The 21,908-nt window shown below is 45.9% G+C and overlaps 1 protein-coding gene across 1 annotated transcript in view; it reads left to right on the top strand.

Moving 5' to 3' along the window:
• Nucleotides 1-21,908, top strand: part of tenm1 (teneurin transmembrane protein 1) — a 151,882-nt gene that overhangs the window by 108,786 nt on the left and 21,188 nt on the right. Inside the window, exons 21-22 of the mRNA XM_084010195.1 lie at nucleotides 2,181-2,413; nucleotides 19,998-20,152. Coding sequence (XP_083866321.1) covers nucleotides 2,181-2,413; nucleotides 19,998-20,152 — 388 coding nt within the window. The remainder of the gene's footprint in view (nucleotides 1-2,180; nucleotides 2,414-19,997; nucleotides 20,153-21,908) is intronic.

Raw genomic sequence — 21,908 nt, forward strand, 5'->3', positions numbered from 1 at the left:
TCTTTCCTGTGTTTCCTGTTACTGTGTTTGCTTATTATTATTATTATTCTGGACCGTGTGCCTCGGTAGTAAAAGATAAAATAAACCGTTGAAGACGACACTTTAAAAAAACTGTCAAATACACATGAAATGGAAAACAAACACAACTTATAAGCATAACTCTGTCTCAGTATGCGCCTGCAAACAGAAGGTGTCACATCACAGGGATCTTTGTATGGAGGATGCAGCTTTCCATTTATGAATGCATGAATTATGCCGTTCTCCACCTTATCCACGCCGCACATACATTTATACATAAAGGTCCTTATCTCCGGGTGACACGTGGGCCATGTTTATGCTGACGAACATGTGACTCGCACTTTAAAATCTTTGCGGACACAAAAGATGTCTCCTCTGCATTATTGTAAGTGAGCGTAGCTTCCTGCACAGCGCTGTTTTTTTGTTCTGATATTATAGGTGACGCTCACACAGGAGCGCACGTTAAACCCTGAACCCGAGAGGCTCCGACATCCAGTCTCCTTTTGTTTCCTTATCACATAAAGAAAAACGGAGCAAGGCTGATACTAAGAAGTGTTTTTCCTTCGCTGTAGCTGGTGAAAATGCTGGAAGCATAACCCTGCAGTATGTTCTCCTCCTGCAAAAAAATGTTATTATACCGCCGCGTCTTTTGTCCTTTTTCAACGTGGGACTCCATTCAAACCTCACGCTGTTATGCTTCTCATTAATAACTTGAAGTATTTTCATAAATATTACACAAATTAAAATCCCCATTAGGAAATGTTCAGTATTGAAACATTTTGGTACATTTTGAACACTTTACTAATTTGCACGTTCACTTAGAAACTTTAAAATGTTCCACATCTTTCATACATCGTAGTTATTATTCAACATTCAAATTCCATGAAAACTAACCTCCAATATTTTTTTAAAGCTTAATAAAAATGCCCTTTTAATTAGTATTTATTAGATGGAATGTTTATTGGGCGACTAAATAGAGAGGAGCTGTAAAATCTTAAATATATTTTAAATGTAATAAATAGATACGTCAACATTCACACGTGTGTTATATCATTTAATTTAAAGCTTAAAAACATGTTTACAGTTACTCTTTTACATCTTTTCTCTAATTTTCAGCATTTTTTTTATTTTTTTAGGAACTATTTATGCTGCTTCCGCTGCTTTTTCATGCGTTTTTATCTCTTTTCTACTGATTCTACTCCATTGAAACCTTCAGGAATGTTCCATAAAACTTCTCAGCATTGTGCACGCTTAAAGCCAGCAATACAGTTTAACGCCGGCTTTTCAAAAATCCTTGAAACTTTCCACGTATTTCATACATTATGGGAATTATTAAACGTTTAAATCCCATGCATACTAATTAGACCCTTTCTGGCTTCTCCAGCTCATTCATAGTCCTTCAACTGCTTCTTCGTACAGATTAAAGCCAGCAATACAGTTTAGCATCAACTTTCCATCACACAGCATTCACATCGCAATTTCTTCAGAATTTGCCTCATCTAGTTGTTGACATTATTATTCTTCGTTGCAAAGATTGCGGGGGAAAAAGGAACCGGTGTCGAACAATGAAATAAGAGTGATTGGAATAGATTTCTTTGAATAGGAAAAAAAACGTCCAGATTGTTTTATTGTTACTGACGACAGATCCAATATGAAAGCAGAAAGTACTTGTTTGCCTTGACATCATTTCAGATTTTTCCTGCTGACACCGAATGTGACAAATGTTTTGTTTTCTTAGTCGTTTTTTTGAAAATGTGTTTGCTTCAGTTATCAGTTCGTCGAGGAACGAATCAATCATTGGTTGAATACTTTGAATTCAGAATCTTAATAACATTTGCTGGGACAAAATCCTCAGAGTGAGATTATTATTTCTGCTGCCATCTGTGCTATTAAGTTAGCAGACATTAGTCTTGTTGTTCCAGCACAGGCACAAGTTTAGTCTCTCATACAAATGCGATTCACTGCGATGGCCTGATTTCCTCTGAATGCCTTTACTTTCAATTGATGATGTTGTCTCGTCACGAACGCTGGCTAATATTAAAGTGTCCTAAACTAGGCTAGTCTCACTGTTTGTGTTACTTTAGGGAAAGAAGTTAGAAAAGCAGAATGCACTGTTGCCATTTAAATGCCTGTAATTAAATGTGTTTCTTTTGTCCCACCAGCACCAGCCCTGCTCACAAGTACTACCTGGCCATGGATCCGATGGGGGAGGTTCTCTACGTGTCTGACACCAGCAGCCGCCGGGTGTACCGGGTGAGGAACCTCGGCCAACCGAAGGACCCGTCTCGCAACCTGGAGGTAGTGGCCGGGACCGGGGAGCAGTGTCTGCCGTTTGACCAGAGCCACTGTGGCGAGGGCAGGAAGGCCGCCGAAGCTGCACTCAATAACCCCCGAGGTAGGAGCGCCGACATTACATCTGCAGGAGTCAGAAATCACTCCTTCTCTGCTCCCCACTCTCTATCCTGGAGGTCCTATGGAGAGGCTTTTATACTGAAATGACAAAAACACTTCTCTCTGCACCGTTGACTACGCCACTGCTGTCGCATAATCAAAACATGCTAGATCAACGGGGGTCCATCTATTATAAATACAGACATATTTTTTTGTATTTATAATTTATTGCTCCCCGTGTGAGCAGTGATGCCGCGTTTATGTCCAGGGCTTTTATTGTGAAAGGTAAGAAGGAAAGGAGCAGCATATTCTGCTGCTGTTTTCCCCCAAATTAATACATACATTACTTCGTGGCTGTTTGCGTTGTGATGCAGTGCTCTGCTCACATTTTCATGGATTTGTCTCACGCTGCTCTCGTCATTTTTCCTCCAGCGCGATGCATGATGGTCTTTAATGCTCGGTTAGTGGCTGTACGCTACTTTTCTAGATGAATATATAGGGTATAATAATTCTCACTATACATCCGGCACTACAACATGGCGGACTCACTATATTGTGGTCGATATCGTCCCTCCAGGACAAAAAAAACACAGCACAAGCTGAGATCTGTCCTCACAGATAATAACAGCTGGAGGACGAGGCTGTGACTGGTTTTCTGAAGGTCAATTCTTCGGTGTTGAAGTGGCTCTTCACACTGGAAATACTTTTTCCAGTTTGGCAGTCTTGCATGTATTACACAAAAATCTCCCCATTTCATACTTGGCAGAGTTTGATCATGTCCGGATACAGAAACTACGATCACAGTCTCGTAAAAGTCGCTTTGATAAGCACCGATGTGTCGTTCTCCTGGAAGTCTAGTGTTTGATAAATGGTAATCCATGTGGGAGAGCGATGTTACGACATGTAGAATTCCAATTAATATATCTGCATCTATATATTCCTCCTGCGTCGTGTCCTTCCTGTGGGTATTTGCTGTTTGATGGAGTCAAACCGACTCAATCCTTGCCCTTGTTCAGAAATGTTCCTTCACTCTGCTCTGACTCCCCACATTTTGAATTATGTATAAATAATTAATTATTGGATAACACGCGCGGTGAACTAATGTTCTATTTCCTCAGACAGAAGATAATTACATTACAACTCCACTGTGATTAGATTTATTCTCTAAATTATAGTGCTGACTTTCCCCCATGTTTTAAAATGCAAATATATGATTTTATAGAATATCAGTTTTCTATAGAGTAATCCCTGCACAAGTGTAAATGTCGCAACTGATTCCTGCATTATGTTTGGACTAAATGGATCATCATTTAAAGCTTCGGCTCTCATATAATTTTGTCAAATCGCACTTTCACCGCCAGCCCTCGTATATTCAGATGTGCTGTGGCATTAAAATGATGCTTAATTGGTTCAAGGCCCCGACTGTGTTCTGTCACAAATCCACCCCACACGTCCCCACCAGCAGCCGCTAATGTTGACACCAGCAAGGACGGACTGATGGACTCGTGCTGGCTGTGCTCTGCCATCAGCATTTATTGTTTTTATGAATTAATTCAACCAGGCAACACTAACGTTTCCACTCCTCAGTCGTCCAATTTGACTGATTATCATTGATTATCAAAGGCAATGACTTTAATTATGTCATTTTACTTAAAAATAACTAGAATACAAATTGTGACAAAATATTTTTTATTATTATAAAAAAAGAGAGAATTGGCTGCCTTGTGTGCCAAAAATAATGCAACACGTTTTTTTCCACAAGCAGACATGTGATGTCACAGCGGGGAGAACACACAGGTGTGGCTAATAAAAACACCTAGTCGCCATGGCAGCGCTCCAGTTCCAGGATCCTGGTATTGTGCTGTATTGGAGCACGCTGGCTCACTGTCATGCTTTCCTGGGACACTTCAATGGAATTGGGCCATCATTAATGTGATTCCTTGCACCTGTGCTGTTCCTGCTATAACGAGTCAAAATTAGGTCTGTTGTACACGTGCTCGACGAGCAGACGGCGGTCCGGATCCGGACAGGAGTACAATTTATTTCGGAGCAGGAACAACGTTTTTTCGGCAAACTAAGATGGGTCATTGTTATCACCTAACGTCATTCAGGCGCCTGTTGTTGCTACAGCTAGCACGGCTGATGTCAGATCAGATGGATCAGGAGGATCCGGGTGGAAAAACTCGAACTAGCCGATCTGAGAAAGTGAAAACCGTTCGTTTAAGGACACAAAGGATTTGATTTCCCCCGAGGGATGCACGTGTACCAGTGTGCTTCATTTGCATATGAAGCGGTTGCCATAGTGACCGGCGGTAGTAAAACAACACTAGGACACCAAACATGAAGATATTGAACAATACTGACGCCAGAACACCGAGGTGAGAACCACAAAACTTTGGTTGAAGCCGGTTTTAAGTTATTGTTGAAAAAAAAATTTAAAAAGGAGGCTTCATCATCCTCGGCAAACACAGGAAGCACCCTTTTTTTCGGATAGCGAACTAATGAAAAAGCATGTGAGCGATGTGACGGATTGGACGTTGGAAGTCAAAAGGACGACATGAAGGAGAATAGAAACACCACTCGGGTTCCTCTGCACCGAGACGGACAGAGATGCTTGCTGGAGATTTGCTCCGGCAGCTTTGTGATGGCATAAAAGAGGAACAATTCATCTCACTTGGCAGGGAGGAATCAGCATGGATGGAGCACCGACTATGACAGAGAGAGTGCGATTCTCAGCTCGCCACCCGGGTCTGATGTATCACTGCATAATCCAGCCTGTTTGTTGGCGCGCTGGTCTGGGTGAAATGTACTCAGAGGTCCCAACGAGCGTGATGAGACACTTTTCTGACAGAGGTCGCTGCAACTTTTCATTATTTGCCTCTCCACAACAATGTCAGGTGGCTCAGCAGAGGCAGAATACTGGAGTGGGTTTTTTTGAGAGGGCATTCACACAAACCTCTCAGTCTGAGCATAAAAAAGGAAAGAGAATGGAAGCTTTTGCACCTCCATCAGATATAAAATCCCACCTCAGTGACTTTAATGCCGAGCTCTAGGGTTGACACAACGCAGTGACCTCGTGTCTGTGGTGTGTGTGCTTTTCAGGAAGAAGCTGGGGGTGTTTAAACTTGACATACAGGAGGTCACGCTGCACTTTTTCAAAAGCTTTCGGAACAAACCCGAGGAGAGAAAAAATATTTAAAAAAACACCTTCAGAGTTAAGGAGAAGCTGATGATTGAACATTTTCAAAACGCACTCAGGAAGAGAAGTTCTGCTGTGCATTGAAAAGCCATCCATTGTGAGGGAAATGTCACAGACTTCTCGATTTTTGAAGGACAGTCCGCCTCCGGGTCAATACGGCTGCTCTGCAAGCTGAGTTGATTGAGCTCCGAGGACAAAAACTTTTTTTTTCTGCAGAAAAGCTTACTGTGTCACTTTTCTGGACAAAAAGGTCGCTGCTAAAGATGCTTCTTCACGTGTTTGCTTGTGAAGACCTCATACTGGAGAGATCTCCTTCACCCCCGCTGGTAATTACAATTGGACCTTTTCTTTTTTGCCACCCTAAAAGCTCAGATGTATTCGAGTTGGCACTTAATAAAACGTGAGTGCTCGGAAAGCCGAACAAACACGGACGCTTCATATCGCGTCTGTCATTCAAAGTAATTAAAATTCAGTGAATCCGGCGCTCCGATGTCAGTTCGCTCTCACGCAGCCGAGTGGTGAACGCTGGGAGTCTTTCCCATTACAAGCATCCGTCCTATCTGATGTGAGCCTCGGGGGGGGGTGAAGGTGGGCGGAGCTGTGTGCGCGGAGGGCGGTGTTCTGGCCACCAACCTCCACACACCATTAGGGTGGTGATTTGTCCCATGGCGGGTGATGCAGGAGTGCTAACAGGAGAGTCGGGGAGATGTCAGTCTCACCCACACAGACCTGCCAGCTTCAGCTGCCGCTTACAGCCATAAACACCTGCAAACCCAGAGGAGTGACGTCTCTGTAACAGGAGGACATCTTCACTAACAAATGGGTAAAAGCTGGCAACATGAGTACATTCAACTGTATATAACGAGGGGAAGTATTTCAGCTGTTTTATGACAAATGACAATAAATGGCTTCCCTTGACTTATAGAAGAAAAATAGAGCTTAAACCAAAATGACTTCATGGTATTAAGTTTTTCTGAGGCGGGGAAGTCCGCAGATTCAGCTCTTGATTCCCTCCCAGCTTTAACCCAGTTTTTGAATTAATGCACACATATTTGAGCCATTAAGCCCAGAGTGTCGATTTAAATTGGTTAATCATTATACGCTTAGTTATTAGCTGACAGGAGTGGATTCCAGCTATGTGCGTTCGCTGCTGGTGGACGGACCACATTATTTTTCCTTTCTTCTTTTCGCCGTCTGCGAGCTGATAGACCCTGTGAGTGACTAATTGAGAGCCGTATTGAGGAGGACGGATCAGCATTATCTAAGTTACGGCATTATTATTAATAAGAATTGAACTACCTTTCCACCACTTAGCAGGAATGAAATGCTGTGGGTTTAAAGTGCTGCGACCTCGCCGTGGATGCATTCAGTCTCGCTTATATGTCGTGGCTATGCGAGGCGACTCATCTGTTGTCTTCTCCGCATGTCACCCAGAGGTCAACGTGAAGGATTTTTCCCTTCCACCGCTCGGCAACTGTGGAAAACCGGGTCGTTATTGAGCATATTTTCTGGTTTGGGAAAAGGCCTTAATAGGACTAGTTTGAGCTTCCTCTGTGCAGCCAGGGAAGGAGAAAATAATCTGTTTACTGCCCTTCACCAATCACACCCACACACCTGGTCCACCTCGCAGTCCCCGGGTCGCACGGGAGACTTAGCCGCGGGCCTGTCACTCAGGTCGACGCCCACAGTCCTGCCTCGTCTGTCACTCACACTCAGCCAGCGCGTCGCAATGCAACGTGACGGCAGCCGGTCGTACGGCGGTAAACAAACGCAGCGCAGGACTTCAAACTGCTTCTCACAACAAAAGTGGCTCCAAATTTGATTGCCAAACTTCTTTTTTTATTTTTTATTATATAACTACCCCTAACTTCCTGAGTTCGAGGGAAAGGATGATGAAAAGAAACGTCAGGAAGATAAGAGGGGAAAAACAACGATTGGAGCCGTTTCCAGCGACAATCTGACGGCTGATCTGACGACTGTTATCCTCGGTGCACGTGGCCTCTTTCTACCTGACAACATGCTGCATCTCTGTCTTTGTACAGTAATAGAATATTCTGTCCCAGGACTCCTCCCGTTCTCTCACGGTCAGGTACTTTAGAAACTCTTTGACTCGCTGCACTTCACACACTCGGTGGCCATTGTGCTGCGACTAACCAGCTCTTATAAAGGCTCTGGAGATTTCAGCCTGCAGCCCCCTGGATCCCTGTCATCCATCTGCCACAGCCCCACACTCATCCTCCTCCCCTCACCCTCTTACCAATGGTAATGAGTGGAAGACTTCACAGAGAAATATCTGTCCGTTTTTTTTTGTGGTTTTTTTGAAGCTGTAGCTCTGTGATTCTCCCGCATTGATCTTGTCTCGTGTCCTCTGGTGAGCTCCTCACTCCAAATTAGATCTGTCCTCCTCCTCTTCTTCTTCCTTTCCCATCGTCGTATCACCGCGGTGCCCCCGGTGTTCGCATGCTGCGACACAATATTGTTACAACGTGGCAAACAGTTGTTACATTGTAATCCACGATTTTATTTCGCCGACAGTGTTGTGGCACTCTTGTCCAAGTTCGTAGTCTCTCCGCCGCGCTAAGCAGCGGGGATTATCTCGTGTCCTTCAAAAACGCACTTATGAATACAAGATCTGGGGCATTGTTTAGAGTTGGCGCCTGCATGAGCTACTGCAGTCAATTAGCTGGGTAAATAAAAGGCCTCGCTCCATTTAGGATGGATCCCATGTCTGACTTGAAAGAGGCGTCGGTCCCACGGGACCCAACAGCCTTGGATCGCAGCTCTGGACTCCTTCTGCTCACAACATGAAGGGGTGCTATATTTTCTTTTCTTTCTTTTTCGGTAAACACATTTGTTAAATAGCATTTGTGTGTATGTATAAAAAGAATAAGTGTTGTCATGTGTATGTTTGGACAGAAGAGTTCAGAGAGAGAGACTCCGGTGATTGAGAGTTTAGTTGTTGTTTGCCATGTGCAGGTCTTATCTGGTATTTGTTGACTAGTCCCAGACAGCAAAGCTGATATCCACAGAGAGGAGTGTGTGCTAGTGTGTGTGTGTGCTCGTGTGTGTATGTGTGTGTGTGTGTGTGTGTGTGCACATGGTAGTGTGAGCACTTGCAGTGTCAGTCTCTCACTCCGACCCACAGGGGGCAGACTAATGCCCTTATCAGAGGCTGACATGCTGCCACCACATTTCTCCCTTTTGCCCCGTCGGCCTCTCTCTTTCTCTCTCTCTCCCCCCCTCTCTCCCCCCCTCCCCTCCCCCTCCCCTCCTTTCTTTCTGACTCTTTCACCACGTCTCTATTCCCGACACAGACAGACTCGACACATTCGTCCCAATCTCCCCCACAGCTGTGAGGTACGCCATCAGAGTTGAGATAGCAGTTGGGGCTTTTAAACTGGTGGCTGTTATTAGCATGTTGAACAGGCAGGGAGTTTATTTTTTTTGTATTTCTAAAAAGGAGCCACAGCCAGGGTTTTAAAAACGTCCTTCCCATGGCACATGGCTGCTTGGCCGCCGCCCTCAGACCACGACAGCCAGGCCTCATTCCGCACAGTATCTGTCTTGGCTGGCGGTTGACATATAAGCAGCTTAGGCGAAATGAATATCTTCACACATTGGGGCGCCAGTCTCATTTACAGAAATGACTGAAAACACAGCTGTGTGCATGGGAGCGTTTCTCAGTTTGTTTCATCGGTGTGAATCGATGCACTCCATTGCTGTCAGCGAGCCCGCGCTCCAACCGCTAACTCAACCAAACCGCCGGTCCCACGCTCGTGCCTCTCCAGCAGCAGCAGCCGAGGCTAATGAGTGGCGGTGTCCTGCAATCACATGACTTTTAATCACTGCAGGCTGCGTTTGGGCTCTCCGGGACTCTGCCACGTCCCGAACCGTATCCGCTGGCTGCGGCGGGGAAGTTAGCAGATCTCCCAGGGCTGTGTAGCCTCCAAGCCAGCTGCTCTGTGTTATAACTTTGGAATGAATATGCTATTGTTATGTTACCTCTGGCTCCCATAGCATTTAGTGCAGAGTGATTGTTGCATCTCACAAAATAAAAAAAAGAGAGCGAGAGAGGAGAGGAGAGGGGGAGTGGATTAAAACGACTCAGCTCAGAAAGAGAGAATGAAAAAAAATAACACATTTTAAAGAGGAAAAATCAGAGAATGGAGGGAATGAGTGAATGAAAAGGATAAAGGCAGAGAGAGAGAGAACTGTGTTTTGCATCTAAATCCAGCAGCGTGCCGTAGTCCCACACCTCATCTGCATATTAAACTGGCCCTGTGGCTGCCTTCCCTCTCAGAGGGTCAACTATCATTGTTGCTGTTGGTTTTCAACGGAGCGCCGCCTCGCAAAACAAGGGCATCAGATAACTCACGCTGCTTTTTTAGCTCTAAGATTCGGTTTGCGTTTGAGCGTCTGCGTTATGTGCGCGCAATTTTTAACAGCCCGCTCCTGTGTTTCATTTCGCATTGACCGAGCTTTTGTCTTTGCCCCTGGACATTCCTGCATTAATGATACACACATGAATAAATCACACAGCAAGGCAAACAGCAGCATACTCTATGATAATGCAAATTAGAGCGACGCCATTGGGTCATGCTATTTCTACCGCAGCTTGTTTTCTCGCTGCCGCATCCATGATAATTAGAAGATCCGGGTTTGTGCAACAGACATGCATCACCGAGCCGCCACAATGAGAAGTTATGCTGTAGACTCGGTTTTTTAATGCAGAAAATCTAGCTGCCGGCGGCGAATCCAGAGGGCCAAGTAAAAGAGGATCAAGCCAAAGCACCCGGCATACAGGTGCATCGAGGACTCGTCCAGCCAGCGAGCAACTTTTTACATGATTGGAGAAAGAATTGCAGCGATACGGCAAACGTCCTCTTTGTGTATTTACTGCTGACTTTGTCACAGCCAGCCAATCTGCAGGATGTGATGTAAGTGTTCCTGACAGAACTGCAAGAATCTTAAAAGCACTCGCTCACTGCCATAAGAAAGCGATAAGCCCATCCAACTGTTTTGCATTGTCACACATGAGGAAGCCAGTTTTGGTTAAATTAGGCTTTGTTATCTCGACGTGGGTGGGGGGGTTGATAAACAAGCTCTATTTGGAGGCTTTTTTTTATGCACACTAAAATAAAACTGCACCTCTAATCATGATGAAAAGAAATGTGTTTCTTATTTTATATAATATAGGTTTATACGGTGGTTTTGTACGAAACACGAGGCAAATCTTCAGATCATTTGTGTTTAATTGCGTCACGTTGGCTGGTTTGCTACAGCAGTGTGACACAAAGTATCCAATTTTGTTGTGATTCAATTGCAATGAAGGGCTAAAAAGGATGCCGAATTAACTACGTAATGACGACAACTTGTAAAGATCCAACGTAACGGTTTGTTAGGTCTGTCTGCAAGACGAGTAGCGAATTACTTTTAAAATGCTTGTTTTCTCAATGGAGTTCGGCTCGGTCGGAGTGCAGCTATGCTAACACTGTAGCTGCTCCGTCAACACTTAAAATAACTTTATCCGGACATAAATACAGCAGCGACCTTGTTGTTTGGACCGTAGACAGGCTCTGGTTCCTTCACATAGTCTGGTTCCAGGATTATCCATATACTCATTTCTGATGTAGCGACACGAACAACAGGATGTTGAACTTATTTCTAAACATGATTGGCCTGAAACCAGCAGTGTTTCTTTGAAATCAGAGGTGTAAGAATCTGTACTTCCCCAATTATTTTCTGAAGTCAATGAAGTTGCATTGTCATTAGTTCCTCAAAGTTGAATTTATTTTAACTTTGGGTGTAATGATCCACTCTAAAATTTCAAACTGATGCTTTTTGGTTTAAAGGGACTTAGGGCAGGATTTGTGAAAAAATAAACATTCACTTTAAGTCTTTTAATGCTAATGGGTGATGAAGCGTTCAAAACCAAAAAGAATGAGACCACAAACATATCTCCCCATTGCCTTGAACAGGCTGTGTGCTGCATGATGTACTGCAATTCGTGGTCCGAATTTCCCGCGCAGTCCGGCGGACGTGACGTCAAATGACGCTGAATGCGTCATTTGACGTCACGCTGAACGCGTACTCGACGGCTTGGAGACCAGAAGAAGACAAGCGCGGTGGACTCAAGTACTGTATGTGTAGTAATGGACTCTGCTTCGGCCGGAAAACGACCCACCACCACACAAAGTCCACTAAAAAGTAATACCAAGAAGAAAACGAAGGTTTTATCAGCGGCAATTCGTCATCCTAAAGTTACACTAAAATAAACACTTGTTTACTTACTTCGTCGCTTGACATGATGCTGTTCGCAGATGTATGCTACCAACGTAGTTCCGCGGAGGCATGTGCGGAGGGCTTGTAGTAAACAGTCACGTGAACAGCGAGTAAATAAATAACCGTGTCACAGCATCAGCTGCACTGAAGAGTTTGTGCGCGCTACCGCGCCGGCTTGGCAGATGGCTGCAGTTACCCTAACGGCCGTCGTGTCACTGTTGAGTCTTATTTCTTGATCCTGCCCTAAATCCCTTTAAAAAGCTCCGCAAGAGTTTTTTTTTTTTTTTTTTTTTTTCCTGAACAAAATCAAGGTTACACTGCTTCTGTGTGGTCATTATTCTCAGGAACACAAGTGGTTAATCGCCAGGGGTCGGTCATTAGTGCAAATTTAGTTTTTCTGGTTCAATATCGGAGTCCAGAGTGAGGATTCAGCTGTCAAGACCACCAAAAAGAAAACATCATCATCATTTGGATTCTCTCTTGACCTACAGACACACACAAAGTTTATAATGAGTGTATTGAAGTTCATAAAATATGACCTCAGCTTTGACCTGATGGTGACACTTGGACGACGTGCATCACCAGTGAAAAGCACGTCTCACTTCCTTTATCTGCATCTTTGCTGCTTCCAGTAACTCAGACGTGTGGCCAGATGGTTCGGAGCACCAACAATATGTTTTACGGTGATATAAAGGCATCTCAATATCCCTACCTGCATGGCTAAGATGAGTTTATAGAGGCGGGATGACAGGACGACAGGCACATGCATATAGGCTGACACTGACCTAGAAATAAAAAAATGTCATGCATTAAAACATGAGTTGACAGGCTTGATGGATCATCGCAGCGAGGCCAATGTCATGTGGCTGGAACTTCATTGTCCAGCAGGAGAAAAGGTTGAGGCCTGCCTTTGAAAAACAGGGATCCATCTGAGGAAGTAGCTGCTCTGCCTAATAATCACCTCGGGTCAGAGGAGGACTCCTCGTTATTCTGGGAGGACAAGGCGGAGGTGGTGGTCCGGGGCCAAAACACACAAAGGACCATCGGCAATCTAGTCAACGGGCTCAATTATACGCCTCTACCTGTAAAAGGCATGCTATTCAAGCATTAGAGTAGAACACTATGCAGACTGACAGCCACCTTGTTTGTAGTCGGAGTGTGTAGAGGCAGCTTCACAGAGATTACTGAAGCTCACTGTGTGTGTAATGAAGCCCTGAGTCAATAACAAATGCGGGCTCAAGGCCAAAGGCTGAGCCTGGGCATCAAAGGTGCGACGGCGTTTGTTTTGAGTGACAGCCTCTGGGTCCCCCGTTCTTACTTTTTATTTATTTTATAGACCTAATCTGCCTCTCCCGGTGAAAGGGGGGACAGTTAGTTATGGGAGCCTTGTTAAAGCCACGTTGGGTTTTGGCAACATCAGCGTTGATCATGGGAAATGTGACACGCGTGTCACTTTAACTGGTGGAGATGGCCGCTGCTGGCAGCTGGCCTGTCAACCTTCCACTGGGAACCTGGCGAGCTGACAGGAGGAGCGCAGCGTCGCCACCGCGGGGGGAATAAATTGCATTTACTCGAGGTGAATGTGCAACACACACACACGCGAGCACGCATTTGTCAGTTTTTTTGTTTTTTGTTGTGGGCGAGATAGTGAACTCGTGCCGTGCAGGTTGTTTCTACCTTGATTCCTAAAACACGCTGACAGCAAGATGAATAAGCAGAGTGATGGTGGCAGGCACAGTTCAGCTTGGCAGTCTAATTGAGGCTGTCTGTGTGAGGGAGGGGAGGGAGGGAGGGAGGTCAGCTCCTGTTATAGGGAAGGGGAAAACAGAGCCAGTAAATGTTTGCACCTGGGTGCTATTATCACCTGCGGCGCTCCGACAGACCAGTGGCCAGACCTCCCTCCGAGGAAGCGCTCACCCGGCTCTTTGGGAAAATGTCCAAGAAAAATGGCTGCTGGAATGGCCTGTGATGAGGACTGTTCTGGACCCGCCTCTGGCTCGGTTACCGTGACGACTTTGCGGCGGGGAGGGGACTTCGTTTGAGTCAAAGTCACACAAAGATATTTGATGATCCATAATAGCTCAGCGCCTCTTTTCCAATCGTTCTGTGGCAAAAACATTTGTTTCCTCCCATCTGATCCCATTTTCCTGTTTCCCAGCATGGCGGGGCATCGCGGGGCTGTTTGTCGCGTCGCTCGTGTTTGGTAAAAGAGCCTCTATTGATAGACCTCCTTGTGTTTGTTTGATGTTCTAAACAGTGCGACATAATCTGCAGACGCTCCCGCGCTGATCCAAACCCCTTAGCCTTTCATGGAGCTTTCTAGTCCAAAGCATTTCAATTGCTTTTATAATTGAGTTTGTCTGCAGCCTCTGTGATTGCTTTGGATCTCTCTTTTGCTATCAAACAAGGCAATTACTGCCAAGTCGCATATTCCCCCCCCCCCCCCCCAAACAAAAAAAAAATGTTTATCTGCAACCAAAATTAGCATGCAACTATTGCAAAAAAAAGTCTTCCAGTTCTCCGCATGCTCGGAATGTCTCGCCTCACCATACGTGTATAGTTGGGATCTAAAAAAAACGACAGCTATCAATAATTAATTAATGCGGGTTAATATGTTAACAAACTTATAGTGGTTGATAATTAGATGAGCCACAGTGTCTGATTTAGACTTAATTACTAAGCCACTGTCTGTTCTGTAGGGCTTGAATGAATAATTAATTACCAGAAGCATGAATTATTACTGCTTACCAAAGATCCACCAGAAATACACTCCGCCCTTGTTTATGGTGCCGTCTTGTATTGACTGATGATAAGTGTATGATGGGGGAGGGGGGGTTCCACATATTCCATCGAATGAGTGTTTAACTCAAATGAAATGTTAATTTTGAACAAAACGATTCTTTTGGGTGAAACGACCGATCTGTAATAGATTAATCAATAGAGGATCGGTCGTTAGTGGCAGCTCCAGATCCCACTGTGCGATTGATGGCGGCATAATCACTCGTGACTGATATATTTTTAATGCAGGTGTGAAATCATACACTCTGTCACAAACACACACACACACACACACACACACAGCCCTGCAGTCGAACACGTGCACACACACACACACAGTCAGCATGATGCACAGTGCCATTTCACAGCGCTGAGATTGAGTGAATGGGTTTATTTCCCTCTCTTTAGTGCACACGGGCAGCCTCAATGTCTTCAAGAAAGTTACGTGTGTGTGTGTGTGTGTGTGTGTGGGAGTGTGAATTTCTCATCTGCAGACACTCCGATTTATCCGCTCTATATTTGCATATGCGCACAATGTGATTAACTGCCGTGCCTTATCTTTTTTACGCCGAGCTACTTCACCGCACGCACGCCCACACACGCACGCCGCGGCGGCTTGCACGTATATATGTATGTATATATATATAAATATATATATTCACACGCTCTGGCGTGGTGCGTTCCCAAGGAGCAATGATGAAAGGGGGAACGGTAAGCCGCACAGCACGCCAGAGAGAGAGAGAGAGAGAGAGACTCTCCCTAACAGTGTGTTCCTCAACTCCACTTACAGTCGGACTGCGGCAGTTAGCGAAACGCCTCCGGGGGCTTTCCCCGGCTAATTTGGTTGACTTTATTTATGGTCAGAGTCCCTCGCCGGGGCCCGAGTTGTCGCAGGTGAAACTGTCCATCTGTCTACATTCAGTTGTCAGTCACACACAGTTACTTTGTACGGAGGGCGCCACGGGACATAATCAGCTGCAGCTCGCATCATTTAGATGCTGTAATAATATGTCAGTCCATATCATTAACACCCACTGAGCCTGGGGACGCGTGAGGGCAGATCGAATGACTTACTACGCAGGCTGCAGGCGAGCTCTGTGTGTGTGTGTGTGTGTGTGTGTGTGTGTGTGTGTGTGTGTGTGTGTGTGTGTGTGTGTGTGTGTGTGTGTGGCTGAAAGTTTTTCAGATATAAATAAAAACTTCCATACGTGCACACGTTACGCTTCCTGCACCGTAAATAGATCCATAGGTTTTTTTTCCCCTTCCTCACCACAACCTGTGCTTATTTAGCACTTAGGGGGGGTTGTTTCGCCGGCTGACAGACACTGATGTGTTTGTTTTCTATACAATTTTTACAATTCCTCCTGCTTTGATCCGTAGAGGCAGCTCTCTCTTTTTTTTGGCAGCTTGGCTGTCAACATTTGAGGAGTGAAAGTAGAAGGGGAAACCAGCAGAAGGCTGACTTCCTACGCTCTTGAGGGCTCAGGTGTTAGCAGTCAGTGTGCAGCACACACACACACACACACACACACACACACACACACCACATCCTGATGTTACTGTATGCTAACAGGGCTGTCTGCTATAATGGCTCAATCAGCAAGTTTACAACTTTTGTCGCTCTGACCTCATCTCATCTCTCACCTTTACAAACCTTTGCTCTCCGCTCGGTGAAATCCCCGGCGGCTGCTTGTCGTCAAATAGCTGTAATCAACGGCGGCGCTCTCTTTTACTCCCCTCTCCAGGGCGTTAATCAGATCGGGTTGTATTGCAACACCGCAGGGGGGCCGTTATGACTGATATTCTTTTGACAAGGACGGAGAACAAAGACATTCTCTGATTGAGAGTGATTGGCCTGTAATGGTTAATTGAAGCGGTTCCTCATCATGTCCCATTGTCCCGCCGCTCCACCTCTTTCACAGCTCTTTTGGTGTTTGTCGTTTTTCTCTTTGGCTGTGTTTTTTTTTGCCTCCAAATCTGAGATGAATGTGAATAGCATCACTTTATCATCCCCCCCTCCACTCCCTCTGTTTTTCCCAAGGTCAGTCTAACTCGTCTAACTCACTCATTTTTTTTTTTTTTTTTATGAAATCCAGTCCCAGCTTCTCGCCAAATCTCCCTCTTGAGTTGAGATTTATCTCAATTATTTCTCTGCCAGTGTGTCTGCCTCTGAACATGAGTATCGGCGTCCACGCAGGGAGACACGGTAAATCTTTTGATGTCTTGTGAGTATCCATCGGCTTCGCGGAGGGGGCTGTAAATTCCCTGAACGCGGCACGCGGCTTTACCCGCAACAGCAGGAAATCCAACCCCTGACGAGGAGAATGTGGACTAATCTGCCGCCTTTTTGAATAAACATGGCGAAACACACATATAAAGTGCCGTGAATCCTTTCGCCGATGCCGAGCACCAACAGCAATCGTTTGTGTGAGGATGAAAACGTCAGTTTTTATTGTCAATGATGGCGTGGCGGCGTGTGCAAACATAAGATGCAGATCCTGAGCGTGCATACTGAGAAAAAAAGCACAAACAAAGACAGACAGAACAGAGGGAATTTAGGATGGGAGTCAATAGAGCCAAAGGAGACGAGCAGCGTAATATCCAGGGACAGAGAGCGAGATGAAATCAGTATTGAGGGAGAGTACTGGCTGCCTCGTCATGTCCTTGTGCAGGATTTATGAGCTCTAAGATCAGGGACAGGTTCAGGGTGCTCGGTGGAGGAAAGGGTGGAGGGTGGAGGGGTGGGGGAGTGAAAGGAAAACATCCGCGGACGGCGTTAGAGAAGAGAGAATGTGCCGACTTTCAGATCTAAGTAGGCTGAGCTCGCACGGCGGGGTTGAGACGCCCCTCTCACCTAATGCCAGCTGACAGGAGGAGGAATGGGAGGAGAGGAAGGAAGGGAAGAAATAAAAGAATGGGCTGAACGGAGGGGAAACAGAGCTGGAGGGTCAAAGGGCACTGATTTTATTAGCACTTATAACATACGGGGGCAAGAAAGAGGGTTCGAAACAACAAAGAGAAAGCAGAGGACAAGGAGGAAGAAACAGGGGGAGGGAGGAAGGGAAGAAGAAGATGAAGTTAGGGAGGACGGATGCAAGGGAAAGCCAGGAGAGGAGAGGAAAGGTGTCGGCGGGGCGGGGAGGCTGCGTGGGTGGTGTAATCTGTCTGTGTCACAGGGATGATGAAGGGGCAAGGAGGGAGAGCTCTGCAGTTCACCTTCTGGCCTCTGGAGGAAACACACTGACCCTGGCCCTCCACCCCCCCTCCACTCCACCTGCAGGATTTATGGCTCACAGGGTCGGTCCAGGGTTGCTCCCGTTTGAGGGCATTTGTGAATGCAGTTGTGGTGGCGGTGTGCATGTGTACGTGTGCGTGCATGTTGAATGACATCACGTGGAAAGAAAAGCTATTGTACGTCAAGAGGATGAGACGTTAGCGGGGCCTGGGGGGGGAAAGGGCAGCAGAGATTCCTATCCGGGGCTCAGAGAGTGAGCACAGGCACATCCCCACATAATCCAGTATGACAGAGTTCGAAAGGAGAGAGACTGACAGAACCAGAATGGAAATCAAGTGAATTAGGGAGTCGTGCTGCATACTGATGGTGGCGTGACGTTGTCCAGCAGCCGTGGTCGGATCGAGTCTAAGTTTCATTTTCAAGGCAGTTTAATGAGCTTCACTTCATCTAGAGACAAAATTGGTCAGTTGATTGACCGCAATTTAATCAGCAGCAGGTTTGATAATCAATTAATCATTAGTGTCATGTAGTGAGGTAAATACCGGTAAATTGTTTCCGTCTTCTCCTCCTGCTCGTCTCTGTGGGCTTCAACGAAAGAGTAATACAAGTACAATAGAATCATAGAATACACATTTAAAGTACTACATTTCTTGTCAATGTTTTCACACCAACGATGGCTTCAATGACTTCCTGTGATGTCAGAGGGGTTTTAAACGGTGATGAACTCACAGAGAATGTTCAGCATCTTTCATTCACCTCATTGTTTGTGGGTTTTAATGTTTTTGTTTCACCCTCACGACTCTCATCAACCTCGTTTTCCAAACGCAGCAGGCCGCCGGTTTCAGTGGAGACACCGATGAAGCCGCCGCCTGCCGGGGACCCTAATGGTAGACTAGCAAAGTTAACGACCACCTGGTGAACACCGCGTGGCGTTTAGCGGCTAAAACGACAGATGTTTCTCTCGGGAGACGGTAGAGACCAAAACGGAGAGAAAAGGGGACTTTTTTTTTATCATTTATCAGGTAGACTCGACTCCAAATGGATGCTTCATATCTGCATCAGTAGCATCAGAAACAAATGAACATTTCTAAACAAATAATGGATTGATAGTAAAATAATAGATACGCCAGAAATGAAAATCAGAATATATTGTAGCCTCATTTCCTCTCTCAAGTGATTGTCTGTGTTGATTCCTTTCTTCCAGATTGTATTGCACCAAAGTGATTTATTGTAGTAGTAATATCTATATATATATATATATATATATATATATATATATATATATATATATATATATGGTTTCATTATCCTTTAGGGCACGCTTGAGATAAACGGTATATATACATAAACTTGACACGACTTAATGATAAACCATAAAGGCAATGTATTCTTAAATAGCACCACGGTGAGCGGCGCGCTGCGGAGACGGCGGGTCGGAATACTGAAATATGGCTTATTGTCGCGGATGCTAAGTGAAAGCAATCAGGGCGGAATTGGCGGCATACGGTATGAGAGGTGAGGGTTGAGCTGCGGGGAGATTATCGCCGAGGAGTTTGAGTCAAAGGGCTATTCTCTGTATGGAGATGAGTCGGGGATGAAGGTCGCTCCTCATCCATAACAGATGATTCATAGCCTGCCCTGACCTTTAATACCTGGACTTACCCCTCCCCTCTCTCTCTCTCTCTCTGTCGCTGCTGTCGAGGAGAGTTCACGTCGACGTCGTCCATGGCGTAACAGCCGTGTGGCCGCGTGCGATTCACGGATACCAGGCGGCCAAATATCAAAAGTTCACTGCGGCATCCTGCACACACATCTAATGTGACAAATAACTCCTTCCTCCGCTTGCATTGTTTAATCCCTTTAGTGGGCTCTGCAATGGAAATATAATTACATTTCTGTGGTGCAGTGGCTTTGATAAGACAGCCGCATGCTGAGCTGAATGCCTAACTGAGTTGGATGCCTCTCCAGAAGAAAACCCACTCCTCTCTCTCCACTCCTACTCCTCTCCCTTCGCTCGCCCCTCTCCATCGCCACTCGTTTTGCCTTTTTTTTTTCTCCATCTCTCTCTAACCCCGCTCCTTCTCTCCCTCTCAGGTATTGCAGTGGATAAAAGAGGCGTCGTCTACTTCGTTGACGGCACCACCATTCAGAAGATTAACGAGCGGGGTCTGCTCTCCACCGTCATTGGCTCAAACGGACTGATGTCGACGCAGCCGCTCAGCTGCGACGCGCGTATGGACATCAACCAGGTGAGGCGCTAACGCGGTCACTAGCGCTCCCGCCCTAACGCTCCCGCCCTCGCCGCTCAAGTGTTGTTTAGACAATCTGTGGGAATATAAAGACTCCAGCGTGTTCCCTGTCGACTAATAAGAGTAATTACCACCGAAAAGGCGACGGATCGCAAATTAAAAAGTCTTTGTTTGTTGTTCTCTTACAATCAGTAATTGTTTTGTCAATCTAAATTGCCCTCTTCAGTAGTAGCTTTTGTTTTCTTTTCCTGAGAGAGAGAGAGAGAGAGAGAGAGAGAGAGTCCATGGCAGCCACTGCACAGATTTGATCAGCCAGCCCTCAGATCACGCTGCTGACTTATATCAGGCCTATTAGAGCAGAGGATGAATTATAGATGAAGTGCCGGCTCTAGAAAGGGGGATCGCTGCCCACACGCGAGTGTGTGTGTGTGTGTGTGTGTGTGTGTGTGTGTGTGTGTGTGTGTGAATATGCGTGTTCAGCCCGGGTGAAATCCCAGAGGTGCTCTTATGTGTCTTTAAAAGGGGCCCCGTGTCACCTCGCTCTGTTAGTTATCGGCCCCCAGCAGCGCGTTCATCCTCCGCCTGTGTTTATTCCGATAAATTGCAGTGACCTCGCCGTGGCATCGCTATTGATGGAAACTTTCCGCGGCGGCGGCGGCTAGACAAACATTACCGATGTAATTTGTGCAAAATGAATAGTCTTGGTTTCCAAGTCTTACTTTTGAATAAGGGCTCAAATCAGCCCCATGCTGGTTAACTGCATGTGTTGCTGTTGAAATGTAATATTTCTAACTCTCTTTATTGCCTGCCCACATAGATATTGCACCAGTACCCAAAATTCACACAAATCAAATACAAACACAAGGAATATGCAGTAGGTATTGATTTCCGAGCATATTTCTTTTTTTATTTAAGTTTCAGCCTGACTTTAATGAGCAGGCAGCTGAACTTGTAGAAAGTGACGTCCCGCCGTCACTGCAAAGTTCAATATCATGAGCAGGGGGAGATTTGACGCGTGTCTTCTTTGCCTAAGGACAGCGTGAGCCCCCCTGCTTGATGAATCTCTCTACCTCCTTAAAATGGGATTTCAGACTCAACCCTCCTCTCTCTCATTTGACAGTGCCTATAATTGGACATGTCAGTGGCAATTTAACATGATATTATTTACCAATCCATCCTGCGAGTCATCAATCACCTCACCGATCCCTCAGACGCAGCGCCTCGTCTCCGTGGGCTCACAGTTTGAGTGTGTGTGAGTGTGTGTTTGTGTGTGTGTGTGTGTGTGAGTGTGTGTGTGAGTGTGTGTTTGTGTGAGTTTGTGTGTGTGAGTGTGAGTGTGTGTGTGTGTGTGAGTGTGAGTGTGAGTGTGTGTGTGTGAGTGTGTGTGTGTGTGTGTGTGTGTGTGAGTGTGTGAGTGTGTGTGTGTGAGTGTGTGTGTGTGTGTGTGTGTGTGTGTGTGTGTGCGTGTGTGTGTGTGTGTGTGTGAAGCCTGGTTTTGTTCTGTCTTTGACCCCCACCGCGCTGGTGGGCAGTGTGTGCTATTTGAGCTCGCGGCGATCACAGTTATTGGCTGACATTTGTGACGGTGCCGAGGCGACTCCTGAATAAACACGGGGAAGGCTCGCCGCCCGCCGCTGACCTTTGCGTGGAGCTGGGAGGGTCAGGAGGCCTAATACTGTGTTATTAAGGAGCTATTATTTGTATCACCTGCAACTGACTGGTGGACGATAGCTACCTTGGCTTTCTCCTTCTCCCA

The sequence above is a fragment of the Eutrigla gurnardus genome (genome assembly GCF_963514095.1).
Source record: "Eutrigla gurnardus genome assembly, chromosome: 5".
NCBI classification, from domain to species: domain Eukaryota; kingdom Metazoa; phylum Chordata; class Actinopteri; order Perciformes; family Triglidae; genus Eutrigla; species Eutrigla gurnardus.